Source organism: Coregonus lavaretus, assembly GCF_964263955.1.
Source record: "Coregonus lavaretus genome assembly, chromosome: 20".
NCBI lineage: Eukaryota > Metazoa > Chordata > Actinopteri > Salmoniformes > Salmonidae > Coregonus > Coregonus lavaretus.
Window position 1 is genome coordinate 32,119,137 of NC_140007.1, and position 20,053 is coordinate 32,139,189.

The window sequence follows — 20,053 nt, forward strand, 5'->3', positions numbered from 1 at the left end:
AACTAAATACCACAGGGGAGGGACCGGGTGGGCACTCCGCCTTGGCGGCGGATCCGGCTCCGGGCCTGATCCCCACTCCCTCTCCAACCCCCCAAAGTACCCCTGGTCCGGTCTGGCCCCGCTGGCCGGAGCCGGACTGACGACACGCACCCCTGGCTTGGTGCGTGGAGCAGGAACGGACCGGACCGGGCTGACGATACACACCCCTGGCTTGGTGCGTGGAGCAGGAATGGACCGGACCGGGCTGACGATGCGCACCCCTGGCTTGGTGTGTGGAGGAGGAACGGGCCGAGCCGGGCTGACGATACGCACCCCTGGCTTGGTGCGTGGAGCAGGAATGGACCGGACCGGGCTGACGACTCGCACCCCTGGCTTGGTGCGAGTGGCAGGAACGGGCTGGACCAGGCTGACGACTCGCACCGTAGACTTGGTGCGTGGAGCAGGAACAGGCCGGACTGGGCTGGCGACGCACACCATAGGCTTGGTGCGTGGAGCAGGGACAGGCCGGACTGGGCTGGCGACGCACACCATAGGCTTGGTGCGTGGAGCAGGGACAGGCCGAACTGGACTGGCGACGCATACCGTAGGCTTGGTGCGAGGAGCAGGGACAGGCCGGACCGGGCTGGCGACGCGCACCGTACACTTGGTGCGAGGGGCCGGAACAGGCCGGACCGTACTGGGGACACACACCACTGGCTCTACCTCGGGATCTGGAACGGGCCGGACCGGACTGGTTACACACCCCAGTACCTCTCGCCGTGCCTCTACACTTTCCTTCCCCTTTAACACCAGTGGCCCCCGTAACCTGGCGGCCTCCTCTGCCGACCCGCTGGACCGCTCTATCGCGGTCTCCTGCTGCCCCGACGTCCACGTCGTGAGCCCCCCCCTAAAAAAATTCTGGGCGGCTCTCCTCTTGGACCAGACCTCCATGTCTCTAGCCAGACACTCACTCCACTGCTTCAAAGTCCAACCTTTCTGCTCCTCACTTGGCTTGGCCCAGTCGAGACTCTTACTCCACTGCTCCATAGACCAACCTCTCTGCTCTTCACGCTGCTTGGTCCTGTCTTGGTGGGTTCTTCTGTCACGATCGTCTAATGAGGAGGACCAATGCGCAGCGTTGAAGGTGAACATAATATATTTATTTATTTAATGATCACACGATCAAAACAACAAACGAAAACGTGACGTCTATGGTTACAACACGAACAAACACGAAAAAGGTGGTCCTCTGTAGCTCAGCTGGTAGAGCACGGCGCTTGTAACGCTAAGGTAGTGGGTTCGATCCCCGGGACCACCCATACACAAAAAATGTATGCACGCATGACTGTAAGTCGCTTTGGATAAAAGCGTCTGCTAAATGGCATATTATATTATTATTATTATAAGAACCCACAAAAACAAAGGAAAAACCGACAGTTTAAATATGGCTCCCAATCAGAGACAACCAGCAAACAGCTGACACTCGTTGCCTCTGATTGGGAGTCACTCAGGCCAACATAGAAATAGAGTACATAGATCTACACACCCTGGCTCAACATAACAGTGTCCCCATAGCCAGGGCGTGACATAGCCGTGGTATATTGGACATATATTACAAACCCCCGAGGTGCCTTATTGCTATTATAAACTGGTTACCAAAGTAATTAGAACACTAAAAATAAATGTTTTGTCATACCCATGGTAAACAGTCTGATATACCATGGCTGTCAGCCAATCCGCATTCAGGGCTCAAACCACCCAGTTTAGAATTTTCTTTATTCTAACACTAACACTTATTACTGCCAAAGAGCCTGAAGGCAAAGGAATGTTTCAGTGGGTTCAACAAAGTCATTTGCAATATAGCTAAATAAGTCATGCCCACTTCTCTGTCCAAAGTGGGCATGCACTCTCTTTGCCTTCCTGATTAGAAACCTGACATTTACATTTTAGTCATTTAGCAGACGCTCTTATCCAGAGCGACTTACAGTTAGTGAGTGCATACATTATTATTTTTAATACTGGCCCCCCATGGGAATCGAACCCACAACCCTGGCGTTGCAAACGCCATGCTCTACCAACTAAGCTACATCCCTGCCGGCCATTCCCTCCACTACCCTGGACGACTTGTGTGCCGCCCCATGGGTCTCCCGGTCGCGGCCGGCTACGACAGAGCCTGGCCACACATACAGTGGGGAGAACAAGTATTTGATACACTGCCGATTTTGCAGGTTTTCCTACTTACAAAGCATGTAGAGGTCTGTAATTTTTTATCATAGGTACACTTCAACTGTGAGAGACGGAATCTAAAACAAAAATCCAGAAAATCACATTGTATGATTTTTAAGTAATTAATTTGCATTTTATTGCATGACATAAGTATTTGATACATCAGAAAAGCAGAACTTAATATTTGGTACAGAAACCTTTGTTTGCAATTACAGAGATCATACGTTTCCTGTAGGTCTTGACCAGATTTGCACACACTGCAGCAGGGATTTTGGCCCACTCCTCCATACAGACCTTCTCCAGATCCTTCAGGTTTCGGGGCTGTCGCTGGGCAATACGGACTTTCAGCTCCCTCCAAAGATTTTCTATTGGGTTCAGGTCTGGAGACTGGCTAGGCCACTCCAGGACCTTGAGATGCTTCTTACGGAGCCACTCCTTAGTTGCCCTGGCTGTGTGTTTCGGGTCGTTTTCATGCTGGAAGACCCAGCCACGACCCATCTTCAATGCTCTTACTGAGGGAAGGAGGTTGTTGGCCAAGATCTCGCGATACATGGCCCCATCCATCCTCCCCTCAATACGGTGCAGTCGTCCTGTCCCCTTTGCAGAAAAGCATCCCCAAAGAATGATGTTTCCACCTCCATGCTTCACGGTTGGGATGGTGTTCTTGGGGTTGTACTCATCCTTCTTCTTCCTCCAAACACGGCGAGAGGAGTTTAGACCAAAAATGTTTGTCTCATCAGACCACATTACCTTCTCCCATTCCTCCTCTGGATCATCCAGATGGTCATTGGCAAACTTCAGACGGGCCTGGACATGCGCTGGCTTGAGCAGGGGGACCTTGCGTGCGCTGCAGGATTTTAATCCATGACGACGTAGTGTGTTACTAATGGTTTTCTTTGAGACTGTGGTCCCAGCTCTCTTCAGGTCATTGACCAGGTCCTGCCGTGTAGTTCTGGGCTGATCCCTCACCTTCCTCATGATCATTGATGCCCCATGAGGTGAGATCTTGCATGGACCCCCAGATCGAGGGTGATTGACCGTAATCTTGAACTTCTTCCATTTTCTAATAATTGCGCCAACAGTTGTTGCCTTCTCACCAAGCTGCTTGCCTATTGTCCTGTAACCCATCCCAGCCTTGTGCAGGTCTACAATTTTATCCCTGATGTCCTTACACAGCTCTCTGGTCTTGGCCATTGGGGAGAAGTTGGAGTCTGTTTGATTGAGTGTGTGGACAGGTGTCTTTTATACAGGTAACGAGTTCAAACAGGTGCAGTTAATACAGGTAATGAGTGGAGAACAGGAGGGCTTCTTAAAGAAAAACTAACAGGTCTGTGAGAGCCGAAATTCTTACTGGTTGGTAGGTGTTCAAATACTTATGTCATGCAATAAAATGCAAATTAACTACTTAAAAATCATACAATGTGATTTTCTGGATTTTTGTTTTAGATTCCGTCTCTCACAGTTGAAGTGTACCTATGATAAAAATTACAGACCTCTACATGCTTTGTAAGTAGGAAAACCTGCAAAATTGGCAGTGTATCAAATACTTGTTCTCCCCACTGTAGGTGCTACACAATAAAATATAAAACCTGGGAGAAAACTCTGCCTGGTGGATTTACATTTTGTGATTCTATCCACATTCCAGTCTTATCAAAATATCACTGGCTTCAAATTAATGTTCTGGATGTATGGGTAAACACTGTGAAATTAAATCTCATAAATACAGATGTATTCATCTACCTTTTCTTGGATACTTAGCAGAGAGTTTGAAAGGCTTATGACTACAAAATATTCAAGACATTAGAAGCAAAAGAATGGAACCAATACAATTCATAGCAACACTGTCCAAATGACAAATGGAATATATAGTGCATTCATAAAGTATTCACACCCCTTGACGTTTTCCACATTTTGGTGTGTTACAGCCTGAATTTAAAATGGATTAAATTTAGATTTTGTGTTACTGATCTACACACAATACCCCATAATATCAAAGTGGAATTATGTTTTTAGAAATGTTTACAAATTAATACAAAATGAAAAGCTGAAATGTCTTGAGTCAATAAGTATTCAACCCCTTTGTTATGGCAAGCCTAAATAACTTCAGGAGTAAAAGTTTGCTTAACAAGTCAGATAAGTTGCATGGACTAACTCTGTGTGCAATAATGGTGTTTAACATAAATGACTACCCCATCTCTGTACCCCACACATACAATTATCTGTAAGGTCCCTCAGTCGAGCAGTGAATTTCAAGCACAGATTCAACGACAAAGACCAGGGAGGTTTTCCAATGCCTCGCAAAGGAGGGCACCTATTGGTAGATGGATAAAAATAACAAAAAGCAGACATTGAATATCTCTTTGAGAATGGTGAATTTATTAATTACACTTTGGATGGTGTATCAATACACCCAGTCACTACAAAGATACAGGCGTCCTTCCTAACTTAGTTGCCGGAGAGGAAGAAAACCGCTCAGGGATTTCACCATGATTTTAAACCAGTTACAGAGTTAAATGGCTGTGATAGGAGAAAACTGAGGATGGATCAACAACATTGTAGTTACTCCACAATACTAACTTAAATGACAGAGTGAAAAGAAGGAAGCCTGTACAGAATAACAAATATTCCAAAACATGCATCCTTTTTGCAATAAGGCATTCAAGTAATACTGCAAAAAATGTGGCAAAGAAATTAACTTTTTGTCCTGAATACAAAGCATTATGTTTGGGGCAAATCCAACATAACACATCACTGAGTACCAATCTTCATATTTTCAAGCATGGTGGTGGCTGCATCATGTTATTGGTATGCTTGACATTGGCAAGGACTAGGGAGTGTTTTTGGATAAAAAGAAAGGGAATAGAGCTAAGCACAGGCAAAATCATAAAGGAAACCTGGTTTAGTCTGCTTTCCAACAGAAATTGGGAGATAAATCCACCATTCAGCAGGACAATAACCTAAAACGCAAGGACAAATATACACTGGAGTTACTTACCAAGCTGATATTTAATGTTCCTGAGTGGCCTAATTACAGTTTTGACTTAAATCGGCTTGAAAATCAATAGCAAGACTTGAAAATGTCTATCGAGCAATGATCAACAACCAACTTGACGGAGCGTGAAGAATTGTAAAAAGAATAATGGTCAAATATTGTACAATCCAGGTTTTCCAAGCTCTTAGAGACTAACCCAGAACGACTCACAGCTGTAATCGCTGCCAAAGGTGATTCTAACATGTATTGACTCAGTGGGTTGAATAGATACTGTATCTATACAAAATATATTAGTGTTTTATTTTCCATTATTTAAAGCAATTTTTTGAATTACAGAGAATTTTGTGTAGATCATTGACATTTTTTTTTTTACTAAATCCTAAATTAAAATGTAATCCCACTTTGTAACACAACAACGTGGAAAAAGTAAAGGGGTGTGAATACTTTCTGAAGGCACTGTAAATGTAATTCACTACAAGAATGAACAAGGTTTCCTATAATTGCATGTGCAGAATTTGTAGACTTTGTGAAATTGCAATCCATCCAATACATTTTAGATGTGAATAGACAAAATATTTGGCAGATGGAGGAATGAGAGACTTTAAAAAGAAGACAGGGGATGTTCTGAAATGGACACTAAATCTGAGACTGCAAAGGCTGTACAGATAAGAAATACATCAGTACATTTCCATTTTACTAGTAATTTCTGTGAACATTTTCTTTACAAAAGTAGGCCAATAAAAAAAATACAAACGGAGCATACAGAGAACCCAAGGTTATTGTTGGGTTGCTGCTGCATAACAAACAATTGACATCACAAACGTCATTAAACCATTCAGCGATATGATCCACTTTTTGGTCCACAAGCATCTAATGGCTGTAGTATGGTGTAGGCCTAATATATGTTATGGAAATCTATTTGATATACAATGTCACAAGATTTATTTTCTAGATCAGGCCTATGAATTGAACTTTCTGTCATCTTCAATTCATTCTCATGAAAAACACAATGCCATGAAAGAAAAGCACCTATTGTTTCTTTGGCATTATTGAAACTGCAAGTGATGCAACAAGTGGAACTCAATGGATTTTCTCATGGATTTCCCAAGGGTAGAGTATAGACAACAAGTTACGATACTCTCTTTGACATACAGTATATTCACAAGAAAACAGTACAATCTGTTCTTTATTATATACTGTATTATATGGAAACTGTTCAGTCCATGAAAATAGTCATCTCAAATCTTCCTCATACTGTACTTCTGGGGATTTCACTCTGCAGGTTCTGTCTTAAAAAGAGTGCACATTCTGCTCCTAGAGTGTGTACAACTAATATGCTCTATCTGTTTCCCAAACTTTGGCTAGATGAGACATCTGAAACATCAGACTGAATTTATTGTCTGTTGACTTTGCTCATGCTACAGCTATTTTAAATTAATGGAGTCGATGCCACAGTTCCTCGGCTGGACGGTGTACCACTGGACCATTGAAGTGAAAAATGCCTTCCATTTATGGAGGTGAAATGGTCACTCAATCAATACACTCTCATCTTTCCAATCAGCAGTGCCATGAAGAACACCACGTAGAAAGGTCTTGAGAATTGATTAAACTTGCAGTTTGATATGTCAGTGAGCAACATTGCCCATAGGTATAAAATACTGCATATCTTTCTCTGGAGAGGAAAATATTTTGCTACAAATGGTGTGGTCATATTTGACATGGTTAGGGGGCAGAAATAGCAAATTGGGACAATTATTAAAATCCATAGTCCAACAGTGTTTTAAAGAATACCAAATGTTTATTTAAATGTACTATTCAATATTTTGGACATCTATTTATGAGTAGCTGCTTGAAGAGGCCAAGAGGGTGACTATATCACAACAGGAGCAGAATATAAGCTCTGTCTATGTCATCTCAACATGCAGAAAAAGTATGTTTACACCTTGTTAAATAGGCATGATATGCTATCTGAGTAGATCCACTCTAGCAGAAATTGTGCACTCAGTTATAGTGTTGAGCAATAAAAGAAAGTGCATAATGTATCCAAAGCTATCTTTATCATAAATCCAATCCTGCAGTTTGACACCTGTTCATAACTCTCTACTGAGGTTATGACACCAATGCCCTGTGCAACATGGATTATGGCAGTTACATTTTTTTTTAAATTAACATCTTTAGCTGTGGTGAGTCTGGTGACTCTTTATTCAACTGCATTCAGTTAGAACCTTCTTGGAGATTTGAGATGAGCATAGCTTTTTTTTTTTTAAACAGTACAACAGACAAATGGACCTCATCAGCACATACTGTAGATTGTGGCCTCCATTAGCATAATTTCAAAACCTTCGTTTTCTGTATACTCCATAACCCTCATATAACTCCATTATGGGGTCTCTCTATATGTGATTTGTAATGAGTAGTGAAATATACCCACTATACATCATGCGGTGCAACAAGGACAGTCAGTGATTCCCCCTTGGAGAGCAGGCTTGAGTTATCCAATACTTCCCTTTGTTGTCTTTTAAACCCAATATTCTTATCCTGGCATTACTTTGTGGGATTTCTATGAGTCTAATACATTTCATGGTGGCCTTAAGGCCTTAAACAGTTGAAGAGTTTATTTCCAGAACGCTGTGTCTACCAATTTCACACTTGCTTTTTTTCCATCAGAAATGATTGCTGGTGGCTACCTTCATGGTGTGTAAAATATTATTGTTTTAAAAAATTTAATTACTAGATTTTGCAAAACGCTATATATCCATTTTTAGCTGGAATGGAATGTTCGTATCCTGTATATTTGACTGTGATATGTGGTTGTCTCACCTAGCTATCTTAAGATGAATGTACTTACTACAAGTCGCTCTGGATAAGAGCATCTGCTAAATGACTAAAATGTAAATGTTTTACATACAGATCTCATATTACTGTATTGAATTATTATTATTTATTTTAATACTGATGTCACAAATGAATCATTCTTACATTTCTTTATAAAAAATGTAGTTATTTGTTATATTTAACTGTGTAAACCCTAGCAGTACTAATTATTTATCTGAGAGTGAGGCAGATATACACTGAGTTGTACAAAACATTAGGATCACCTTCCTAATACTGAGTTGCACCCCCTTTTGCCATCAGAACAGCCTCAATTCGTCAGGGCATGGACTCTACAAGGTGTCGAAAGCATTCCACAGGGATGCTGGCCCATGTTGACTGCAATGCTTCCCACAATTGTGTCAAGTTGGCTGGATGTCCTTTGGGTGGTGGACCATTCTGTTACAGACCTATATCCATCCTGCCCTGCCTTTCGAAAGTTTTTGAAAGCCAAGTTAACAAACAGATCACCGACCATTTCGAATCCCTCCGTACCTTCTCCGCTATGCAATCCGGTTTCCGAGCTGGTCATGGGTGCACCTCAGCCACGCTCAAGGTCCTAAACGATATTATAACCGCGATCGATAATAGACAGTACTGTGCAGCCGTCTTCATCGACCTGGCCAAGGCTTTCGACTCTGTCAACCACCGCATTCTTATTGGCAGACTAAATGGCCTTGGTTTCTCAAATGACTGCCTCGCCTGGTTCACCAACTACTTCTCAGATAGAGTTCAATGTGTCAAATCGGAGGGCCTGTTGTCTGGACCTATGGCAGTCTCTATGGGGGTGCCAAAGGGTTCAATTATTGGGCCGACTCTTTTCTCCGTGTATATCAATGAGGTCGCTCTTGCTGCTGGTGACTCTCAGATCCACCTCTACACAGACGACACCATTTTGTATACATCTGGCACTTCATTGGACACTGTGTTAACAAACCTCCAAACGAGCTTCAATGCCATACAACACTCCTTCAGTAGCCTCCAACTGCTCTTAAACACTAGTAAAACTAAATGCATGCTCTTCAATCGAACGCTGCTGGCACCCGCTCACCCGACTAGAATCACTACTCTCGACGGGTCTGACCTAGAGTATGTGGACAACTACAAATACCTAGGTGTCTGGTTAGACTGTAAACTCTCCTTCCAGACTCACATTAAGAATCTCCAATCCAAAGTTAAATCTAGAATCGGCTTCCTATTTCGCAACAAAGCCTCCTTCACTCATGCTGCCAAACATGCCCTCGTAAAACTGACTATCCTACCGATCCTTGACTTCGGCGATGTCATTTACAAAATAGCCTCCAACACTCTACTCAGCAAATTGGATGTAGTCTATCACAGTGCCATCCGTTTTGTCACCAAAGCCCCATATACTACCCACCACTGTGACCTGTACGCTCTTGTTGGCTGGTCCTCACTACATATTCGTCTCCAAACCCACTGGCTCCAGGCCATCTATAAATCACTGCTAGGCAAATCCCTGCCTTATCTTAGCTCATTGGTCACCATAGCAACACCCACCCGTAGTATGCGCTCCATCAGGTATATCTCACTGGTCATCCCCAAAGCCAACACCTCCTTTGGCCGCCATTCCTTCCAGTTCTCTGCTGCCAATGACTGGAACGAATTGCAAAAATCTCTGAAGCTGGAGACTCTTATCTCCCTCACTAACTTTAAGCATCAGTTGTCAGAGCACCTTACCGATCACTGCACCTGTACACAGCCCATCTGAAATTAGCCCACCCAACTACCTCATCCCCATATTGTTATTTATTTTGCTAATTTGCACCCCAGTATCTCTATTTGCACATCATCTCTTGCACATCTATCATTCCAGTGTTAATACTAATTGTAATTATTTTGCACTATAGCCTATTTATTGCCTTACCTCCATAACTTGCTACATTTGCACACACTGTATATATATATTCTGTTGTATTTTTGACTTTATGTTTTGTTTACCCCATATGTAACTCTGTGTTGTTTTTTTTATCGCACTGCTTTGCTTTATCTTGGACAGGTCGCAGTTGTAAATGAGAACTTGTTCTCAACTGGCTTACCTGGTTAAATAAAGGTGAAATAAAAAAATAAAAAAATAAAGAATTTTGATACACCCTGGAAACTGTTGAGCGTGAAAAACCTAGCAGCGTTGCAGTTCTTGACACACTCAAACCGGTGCGTTTTGGAATGAAACTCTTCAGTTCTCTTTAAGGAGCATAAAGATTCTGTCTCTTTAAGATGTGTCTAGAATCATAACTTTAGCTTTATCTAGCTTTCAAATGGGAGGGGTTGCCTCTGGTACAGTCACATCCAAAATGATTGGCACCCTTGATAAAGATGAGCAAAAAAGATTGTATAAAATAAATAATACAAATACCGAGCTACTGTATATTGTATGCTAAAACATTTTTGACAATTATTTTATACCAATTAAATTGCTCAGAGAAAAATATTTAATTTAACACGGGGGGTTTTTTACTACTCAAAAAGATAGGGGTGCCAATACTTTTGACACTTAACAATTATTTTAATCTCCATTAACATTCTACTTTTTTAAGTTTATCTCAGCTTAACAAACGGTATTGTGGCCTTCAATGGCTTCCTGTTTTTCTGGGGTATAAATGTAAAGTCCGTTTGTCATCCATCACCATGGGGAAAGGCAAAGAGCTCACAAATGAAAAGAGACAAATGGTTGTTGACTTTCATAAATCAGGCAACGGGTACAAAAAACAATGATGGAAAAAACTAATATACCACTATTAAGGCAACAATTAAGAAGTTTAAAAACCCTGGAACAGTGTTAAACTTGCCTAGTAGAGGACCCAAGTGTATCTTGTCCCCACGCACAGTGAGGAAGATGGTTCGGGAGGCAAAGGAAATTCCAAGTCCCACCGTTGGAGAATTACAGAACTTGGTCGAATCTTGGGGTCACCAAGTCTCCAAATCTACAATTAGACGCCACCAAACCAATGGACTATTTGAAAGGGTTGCCATAAAAAAGCCTTTAATGAGAGCAACCAACAAAAGTAAACGCTTGGAGTTTGCTAAATGGCATTGGCTCTTGGATTGGAAACCAGGTGCTATGGTCAGATGAGATGAAAATAGAGCTCTTTGGCCATGGACACAAGTGATGGGTTTAGCCTTGAAAAAAGGATGCATATGCAAAAAAGAATATCATACCTACTGCAAAATGTGGTGGCGGATCTTTGATGTTATGAAGCTGTTTTGCTTCCACTGGTCCTGGGGCCCTTGTTAAGGTCAACAGCATTATGAACTCTACCAAGTATCATGCAGGACAATTTAGCTAAAAATCTGGTTGCCTCTGCCAGGTGGTTGAAACTTGGCCACAAGTGGATCTTCCAGCAAGACAATGACCCCAAGCAAACACCAAAATCCACAAAGAAATGGTTAACTGACCACAAAATCAACATTCAGTCTCCGGACTTGAACCTCAATCAAAACCTGGGGTTTGAATTGAAGAGGGCAGTCCATAAGTGCAGACTGAAGGATATCAAGGATCTAGAAAGATTCTGTATGGAGGAATGGTCTAAGATCCCTCCCAATGTGTTCTTCAAACTCATTAAACATTATAGAAAAAAAGGCTAAGTGTCGTTATCCACGCAATGGGAGGGTGCACTAAGTACAAAAAAAGGGGTGCCAATATATACATATACAGTGGGGGGAAAAAGTATTTAGTCAGCCACCAATTGTGCAAGTTCTCCCACTTAAAAATATGAGAGAGGCCTGTAATTTTCATCATAGGTACACGTCAACTATGACAGACAAAATGAGAAAAAATAATCCAGAAAATCACATTGTAGGATTTTTAATGAATTTATTTGCAAATTATGGTGGAAAATACGTATTTGGTCAATAACAAAAGTTTCTCAATACTTTGTTATATACCCTTTGTTGGCAATGACACAGGTCAAACCTTTTCTGTAAGTCTTCACAAGGTTTTCACACACTGTTGCTGGTATTTTGGCCCATTCCTCCATGCAGATCTCCTCTAGAGCAGTGATGTTTTGGGGCTGTCGCTGGGCAACACGGACTTTCAACTCCCTCCAAAGATTTTCTATGGGGTTGAGATCTGGAGACTGGCTAGGCCACTCCAGGACCTTGAAATGCTTCTTACGAAGCCACTCCTTCGTTGCCTGGGCGGTGTGTTTGGGATCATTGTCATGCTGAAAGACCCAGCCACGTTTCATCTTCAATGCCCTTGCTGATGGAAGGAGGCTTTCACTCAAAATCTCACGATACATGGCCCCATTAATTATTTCCTTTACACGGATCAGTCGTCCTGGTCCCTTTGCAGAAAAACAGCCCCAAAGCATGATGTTTCCACCCCCATGCTTCACAGTAGGTATGGTGTTCTTTGGATGCAACTCAGCATTCTTTGTCCTCCAAACACGACGAGTTGAGTTTTTACCAAAAAGTTATATTTTGGTTTCATCTGACCATATGACATTCTCCCAATCCTCTTCTGGATCATCCAAATGCACTCTAGCAAACTTCAGACGGGCCTGGACATGTACTGGCTTAAGCAGGGGGACACGTCTGGCACTGCAGGATTTGAGTCCCTGGCGGCGTAGTGTGTTACTGATGGTAGGCTTTGTTACTTTGGTCCCAGCTCTCTGCAGGTCATTCACTAGGTCCCCCCGTGTGGTTCTGGGATTTTCTTGTGATCATTTTGACCCCACGGGGTGAGATCTTGCGTGGAGCCCCAGATCGAGGGAGATTATCAGTGGTCTTGTGTGTCTTCCATTTCCTAATAATTGCTCCCACAGTTGATTTCTTCAAACCAAGCTGCTTACCTATTGCAGATTCAGTCTTCCCAGCCTGGTGCAGGTCTACAATTTTGTTTCTGGTGTCCTTTGACAGCTCTTTGGTCTTGGCCATAGTGGAGTTTGGAGTGTGACTGTTTGAGGTTGTGGACAGGTGTCTTTTATACTGATAACAAGTTCAAACAGGTGCCATTAATACAGGTAACGAGTGGAGGACAGAGGAGCCTCATAAAGAAGAAGTTACAGGTCTGTGAGAGCCAGAAATCTTGCTTGTTTGTAGGTGACCAAATACTTATTTTCCACCATAATTTGCAAATAAATTCATAAAAAATCCTACAATGTGATTTTCTGGAGAAAAAAAATCTCAATTTGTCTGTCATAGTTGACGTGTACCTATGAATTACAGGCCTCTCTCATCTTTTTAAGTGGGAGAACTTGCACAATTGGTGGCTGACTAAATACTTTTTTTCCCCACTGTATTCTTTTTACTTGTTAATCAAAATATTTTTCTCTGAGCATATATATTCCTATAAAATATTATAATTATTTGAGCATACAACATAGCTCAGTATTTGTATTATTTATTCTAAACAGTCTTTTTTGCTCATCTTTATCAAGGGTGCCAATAATTTCAGATGTGACTGTATATGCATATTCCGTTAAAAATCTTGAACCTAAAGTATAACTCCCAAGGCTTATTTGTCAGATTTTTGATATATTATGTTGTTTATTCAATCTCGCCAGATATGTTAATTCAATCTGGTAATAATCTGGAAATAATAATGGCTCAGTGAACAGTGCATCAAAATACTCCAGTGGGTACTGTAAATCGTGTGTCTGTAAATCTCTCTCTGTACATTCCTTGTGATAGTTTATAGTTTCATAAATAAACGGTCAGTCTTAAAAATAAAGATGTGTATAATCTAAAAATAAACATCAGTGGTTGTTAATGTCATCATGAAACACAATTTCATTTATCAAGCTTGTGAGTTCATTTTTCTCTGTTCTTACAAACCATTGATTGGGAATTTGCATATTCACTGAGACATGAGACTACATGAGTTTATTTCATGTTTATTTCATGGGTGAGCTGTTGGCTCATCGCATCCAGAATCTCACCTCTTTTCTGGACCACTCACTTTTCCTAGAATGTGAACTTCCATATTCCATCCCTGACATGTTACATCATGCCTGACTCATGATGGAACATGTCTGGCAATGGGTTTAACCAATCTTACATTTTCGTCTGTTGTAAACTGTAAATCTTTATGACTAGAGAGACATCATGTGGACAACAACAGTATTGCCTCACCTCTGATCTGCACAACAAGCTTGGGACAGATGGTCACTTCTTGCACTGATGTCAGATGCTGTCAGTAGTCCAGTGGCCACAGATGAGAGGAACGCACACATGAGTAGGATGTCCTCAACACAGCAAAGACAGAGGGAACAGATATAACTCCTCCACCTAGAATGCCATACAAAGTGACAAATGAGTAGCAGTCTTATTCCTTCTCATCACAGATTGTAATTCTGACAAGGATATGCCTCATGTCTGGTAAGATTACTTATTTTCAGACTCTTAAAACAATTCATGCGAACAGTATTTGTAAACTCATGATCACAAATACTCTCTGCTAGGCATATGTCTGTTATGTCTGATCAAAATATGTTATCCCACCTATTAATTATAAAGGTGGAATTTGCTATACAACTCATGTAATGCCTGTAAACTGACAATGAGGTGTTCATTTGTCTGACTATATAAATATATATTTTCACAGGGAGTCTCTTTTTGGCATATGGCTCAGTGTCCAGTTTTAATTCGTTATCAAAAATTTAAAGTTGATCATCCTGACATCTTAATAATATTCTAATAGCAGAAGTCACTTGATTGGTGCCATAGAAAGTGATAGTGTTTTCTGTGTGACTTACAAGCAGGTAGCAGGACAGTGGGACATGAGCCTCACTAGACTCCACTAATAGTCCTCTAATGCTCAATTATCTGGGGATCTGCCTGAAAAGCTTATAAGGACCTTCAACGTAGAGTATACTCTGTTGCTAGACAGATTAAGGCAACCCAATTTATCCTTGTGTGCAGAGGTGAGCATGTGATCAACAAGGTGCATGTGCACAATGAAAGTAATGGTTTGAGTGCTGAGGGTATTGCTGTTTAAAAAATATATATATATTTAATTGTGTTACATACTTTTCAATATTTTTTCCAGCTTTTGAGACCACCTGCGAGCGACATTGTGTATTCAAAAATACACAATTCCTTTTTGGAGTTTTGTAACGGTATGTCCTACTGTTGGGGTGTTTGTTTGCTTAGCATTGTTCTGTGACTGGAGCACTTTACCATATGTTCAAAACAAAGAGGCTCAATGACTCAGTCGGCATCAAGCCAACCCTCATTTCCTCATCTGCATCCTCTATTTTAACAAAATGTGTGACCCAGAGAGGATCTCAGTTTCCTTTTCTGGTTCCTGGGGATAGGGTTGTGTAGTACAGAGGGATTTTTCTTGAAATACATGGTATTCATACAATCTATTATCTACCTTAGATGTAAATGTGGAGACTAGCTATGTAGAGTCCAGTTTGATCATTTATAGTATTTTAGTTCTCATTTACAACTGCGACCTGGCCAAGATAAAGCAAAGCAGTGCGATAAAAACAACAACACAGAGTTGTATATGGGGTAAAACAAAACATAAAGTCAAAAATACAACAGAAAAATATATATACAGTGTGTGCAAATGTAGCAAGTTATGGAGGTAAGGCATAAATAGGCTATAGTGCAAAATAATTACAATTAGTATTAACACTGGAATGATGGATGTGCAAGAGATGATGTGCAAATAGAGATACTGGGGTACAAATGAGCAAAATAAATAACAATATAGGGATGAGGTAGTTGGGCGGGCTAATTTCAGATGGGCTGTGTACAGGTGCAGTGATCGGTAAGGTGCTCTGACAACTGATGCTTAAAGTTAGTGAGGGAGATAAGAGTCTCCAGCTTCAGAGATTTTTGCAATTTGTTCCAGTCATTGGCAGCAGAGAACTGGAAGGAATGGCGCCCAAAGGAGGTGTTGGCTTTGGGGATGACCAGTGAGATATACCTGCTGGAGCGCATACTATGCGTGGGTGTTGCTATGGTGACCAATGAGCTAAGATAAGACGGGGATTTGCCTAGCAGTGATTTATAGATGGCCTGGAGCCAGTGGGTTTGGCGACGAATATGTAGTGAGGACCAGCCAACAAGAGCGTAGAGGTCACAGTGGTGGGTAGTATATGGGGCTTTGGAGACAAAACGGATGGCACTGTGATAGACTACATCCAATTTGCTGAGTAGAGTGTTGGAGGCTATTTTGTAAATGACATCGCCGAAGTCAAGGATCGGTAGGATAGTCAGTTTTACGAGGGCATGTTTGGCAGCATGAGTGAAGGAGGCTTTGTTGCGAAATAGGAAACCGATTCTAGATTTAACTTTGGATTGGAGATTCTTAATGTGAGTCTGGAAGGAGAGTTTACAGTCTAACCAGACACCTAGGTATTTGTAGTTGTCCACATACTCTAGGTCAGACCCGTCGAGAGTAGTGATTCTAGTCGGGTGGGCGGGTGCAAGCAGCGTTCGGTTGAAGAGCATGCATTTAGTTTTACTAGTGTTGAAGAGCAGTTGGAGGCTACTGAAGGAGTGTTGTATGGCATTGAAGCTCGTTTGGAGGTTTGTTAACACAGTGTCCAATGAAGGGCCAGATGTATACAAAATGGTGTCATCTGCGTAGAGGTGGATCTGAGAGTCACCAGCAGCAAGAGCGACATCATTGATATACACAGAGAAAAGAGTCGGCCCAAGAATTGAACCCTGTGGCACCCCCATAGAGACTGCCATAGGTCCAGACAACAGGCCCTCCGATTTGACACATTGAACTCTATCTGAGAAGTAGTTGGTGAACCAGGCGAGGCAGTCATTTGAGAAACCAAGGCTATTTAGTCTGCCAATAAGAATGCGGTGGTTGACAGAGTCGAAAGCCTTGGCCAGGTCGATGAAAACGGCTGCACAGTACTGTCTATTATCGATCGCGGTTATAATATCGTTTAGGACCTTGAGCGTGGCTGAAGTGCACCCATGACCAGCTCGGAAACCGGATTGCATAGCGGAGAAGGTACGGTGGGATTCGAAATGGTCGGTAATCTGTTTGTTAACTTGGCTTTCAAAAACTTTCGAAAGGCAGGGCAGGATGGATATGGGTCTGTAACAGTTTGGATCTAGAGTGTCACCCCCTTTGAAGAGGGGGATGACCGCGGCAGCTTTTCTGCCTATTACAGATGTCATATAATTATCTCTGGCTGTATTTGACTCTCCTCTCCTCTTGTTGCAGGTGCAAGACAGGAAATAGTCTGATTCACACACTTCTCACAGGAGCTTCCTGTTTCCTCAGCTCTTACATTCTAACAACATGAAGCATTCGTCACATTCTTTCAGTAGATTAATGAAGCAAAGTCCTGTCCCAATGGAATACTGACAATATACTGGCTTGGCGTTGACTGTTGACGTATGCTCCCAATTGAGATTAATCCAGGAAAACAACACGGATGGCCTTAATTGCTAAATAAAAGCACGGTCATTATCCAGACCTGTTGAACGGCTGCTCCAAGATGGCAGACCCCAGCTCGCTCTTGGTCACTGATGGGGAAGTGCTGAGCCAGGCTGAAGTGGATCAATATATCCTCTCTGGCTTGGCTGAAGTTGATTCGTGTGAGTTGGGGTTCACTAGGAAGTATGAACTTATCCCATCCATCGTCTGCTCAGTATGCCTTTTGTTAGGCCTCATCTACTGCTTTTTTGGTAAGTTCCTGACCTGTAATAGAGGACAGTTGTAACTTCCACATGTGTATTCTCAAGACTTACACATTAAAGACATGATAGACATATCTACAATTCAATTACAGTATTTCCACAAAACACTCCAATGCTCCACTGTAGATACATCATTATTTAATTCCCAGTTGACCTTTAACCTCATCATACTAACTTAAACTATTTCATCAGCTCACTCTAAGCCTTATAGTAAAAACAGGAGGGCCAGGTGTCTGGGCTGGGCTAGCCAGGGGTATAATGGATAAGCTCCAGACTAGGAGAGAGGCAGATGGGCCTCCTGGTTCTGTTGCATTCCTCTGCGAGAGAGTCAAGAAACAGCCACCTGGGGGGATGCAGGCAGCCTCCTGGCCTGGTCCAAATCCAGTAAATCCAACAGATGCACTTGCCGTGAATGTTGATGTCTGATTAAAAAAAACACTTCGTTTTTCTTAAGCAGACTATGCATAATGTGATGTATACTTTCTCTCTAATATTCTGTAAACTGTACAGTACACCAAAGGGAAACTCTGACGTCTACAAATTACTTCTTTAAAAAAAACAATCCCTTCTCAGTCAAACTTAGTTCACTTTAGTACACTTTGTTTCCTTCTCCATCTTGTTACTTAACATCCCCCCACTTGTCTCTCTTTCTTTAGGATACCGTTGCTTTAAGATGGTTATGTTCCTGTCAGGCTTCATTTTTGGGTCTACACTAGTCTGCCTGTTGTACCTTAAGGAGCCTGTGCTGGATACCCAGTTGAGTATGGAGACCAAAGCAGGCATCCTCCTGGGAGTGGCTGTACTCTGTGGCCTGGTGACTATGCTGGTACAGACTGTGGGGCTCGTCATTACCGGCCTAGAGCTGGGGTGTCTGATCACCCTTGCCAACCTACTGGTTGTCAGACAGTTTTACAGCCTTACCCCACTATGGGCGCCTCTTGGTGCACTCCTGGCCACGAGCACATTTTGTGCCACTCTCACACTGCAGTGGCAGAAACAATTCACTGTGCTCTCCACGGCAGCAGTCGGAGCCGCTGTGGTGATGGCATGCGTGGACGACTTTGTAGAGACGTCGCTGCTGGCTGGCCATGCATACGACATCCTGTCTCAGGTTCCCCCTCGCCCCCTCTGCTGGTACAGCTGGGTTATAACAGCCGTGTTTCCTCTATTCAGTCTGATGGGGGTAGTGGTGCAATGGATGCTCACTGCCAAAGGAGTGTCCCACACAGAAGGTGAGTGGCACAGTTTCATCAAAAATATGGAATGCTTACTTCCTCGATGTCATCACTACTTCATTTGATACTTAGGTTAAACTTAACATGTACACTGACTGGTTACAAGTTACAACATAATTATCTCTTTTTCTGTCCCATGCTAATTGACATTGAATGCCCCCCAGTACCTGTCAGTGGAGGACAAAGACAGGTCCAACTGATGCGAATCAGACAGAGAGATGCCCAGAGACGACCCCAGCAGGGCATTTTCCGCCATCGCAAGCCTCCAATTCTACAGCGTTATGCTGGAGACGTCCTGGCCCCAGTGAGTTACTTCACTCCTAATGGGCATGTCCTAATGGGCATGAATGAGCTTGATTGAAACACTTCTTTTTTTTTATGTTATGCACATAGATAATAAACAATTAGTTGCATGTCATGTTTTAAAAGATAGAAACAATTGACCAATATAAACATTTAAAAAATCATCCTAGACAATAATGCAACAATAATGTTTTCCTTACCACTTTACCTTACAGAGTTACATCCAGAGCTTTCGTGACCGACAGATGGGTACAGGTTCCTCTAGCAGCAGCATCATCAGCAACAGCACAGTCAACCACACCATGATACTTTGAGACAGGCTTCATGGTTCCCCTGACTCTCTCCTCCCTAGTCTATAGGGTCTGAGGGACAACCACCAAATAGTAGGCATCACCTCCCAGTTCCACTAAGGTGCCCAACACCTCTCTCCAGCAGACAATTCATAGACTGTTCTTTTTTTATTTTTTTTATTTTTTGCAACAGACTGATTCTTGAGACAAGAGATTTACCTTGTTGTTTTGTTTATTATTCACAGTCTTTCTAAGGTATCAGACAGTCAATCGTAATATAACCATTGATCATTCCTTAAATAAATAAAATTGCTTTATTTTGGTCTGTTTGCTAATATACATTTTAGTGAAGACATCCATTGTTACAGTTTTATGCACAGTGTACAAGAGGGGGAAATATAGTTTTGGGGAATTACATACATTGTACATGCCTTGCACAAGAGATATAGTATTTAAACATTTTTGTCACTCTTCTGTTGTCAAAGTAAATAAACATCCTTAAATGTTACTAT

At 42.1% G+C, this 20,053-nt stretch overlaps 1 protein-coding gene across 1 annotated transcript; it reads left to right on the top strand.

Moving 5' to 3' along the window:
* The first annotated feature begins 14,242 nt into the window (after positions 1 to 14,242).
* Positions 14,243 to 20,047, top strand: LOC311147811 (transmembrane protein 198-like). Its single transcript, XM_084184601.1, has 5 exons — positions 14,243 to 14,410; positions 17,235 to 17,701; positions 18,370 to 18,945; positions 19,113 to 19,252; positions 19,467 to 20,047. The coding sequence occupies exons 2-5, from the start codon at positions 17,512 to 17,514 to the stop codon at positions 19,563 to 19,565; spliced, it is 1,005 nt and encodes a 334-aa protein (XP_084040727.1). The 5' UTR covers positions 14,243 to 14,410; positions 17,235 to 17,511; the 3' UTR covers positions 19,566 to 20,047.
* The last annotated feature ends 6 nt before the right edge of the window (positions 20,048 to 20,053 follow it).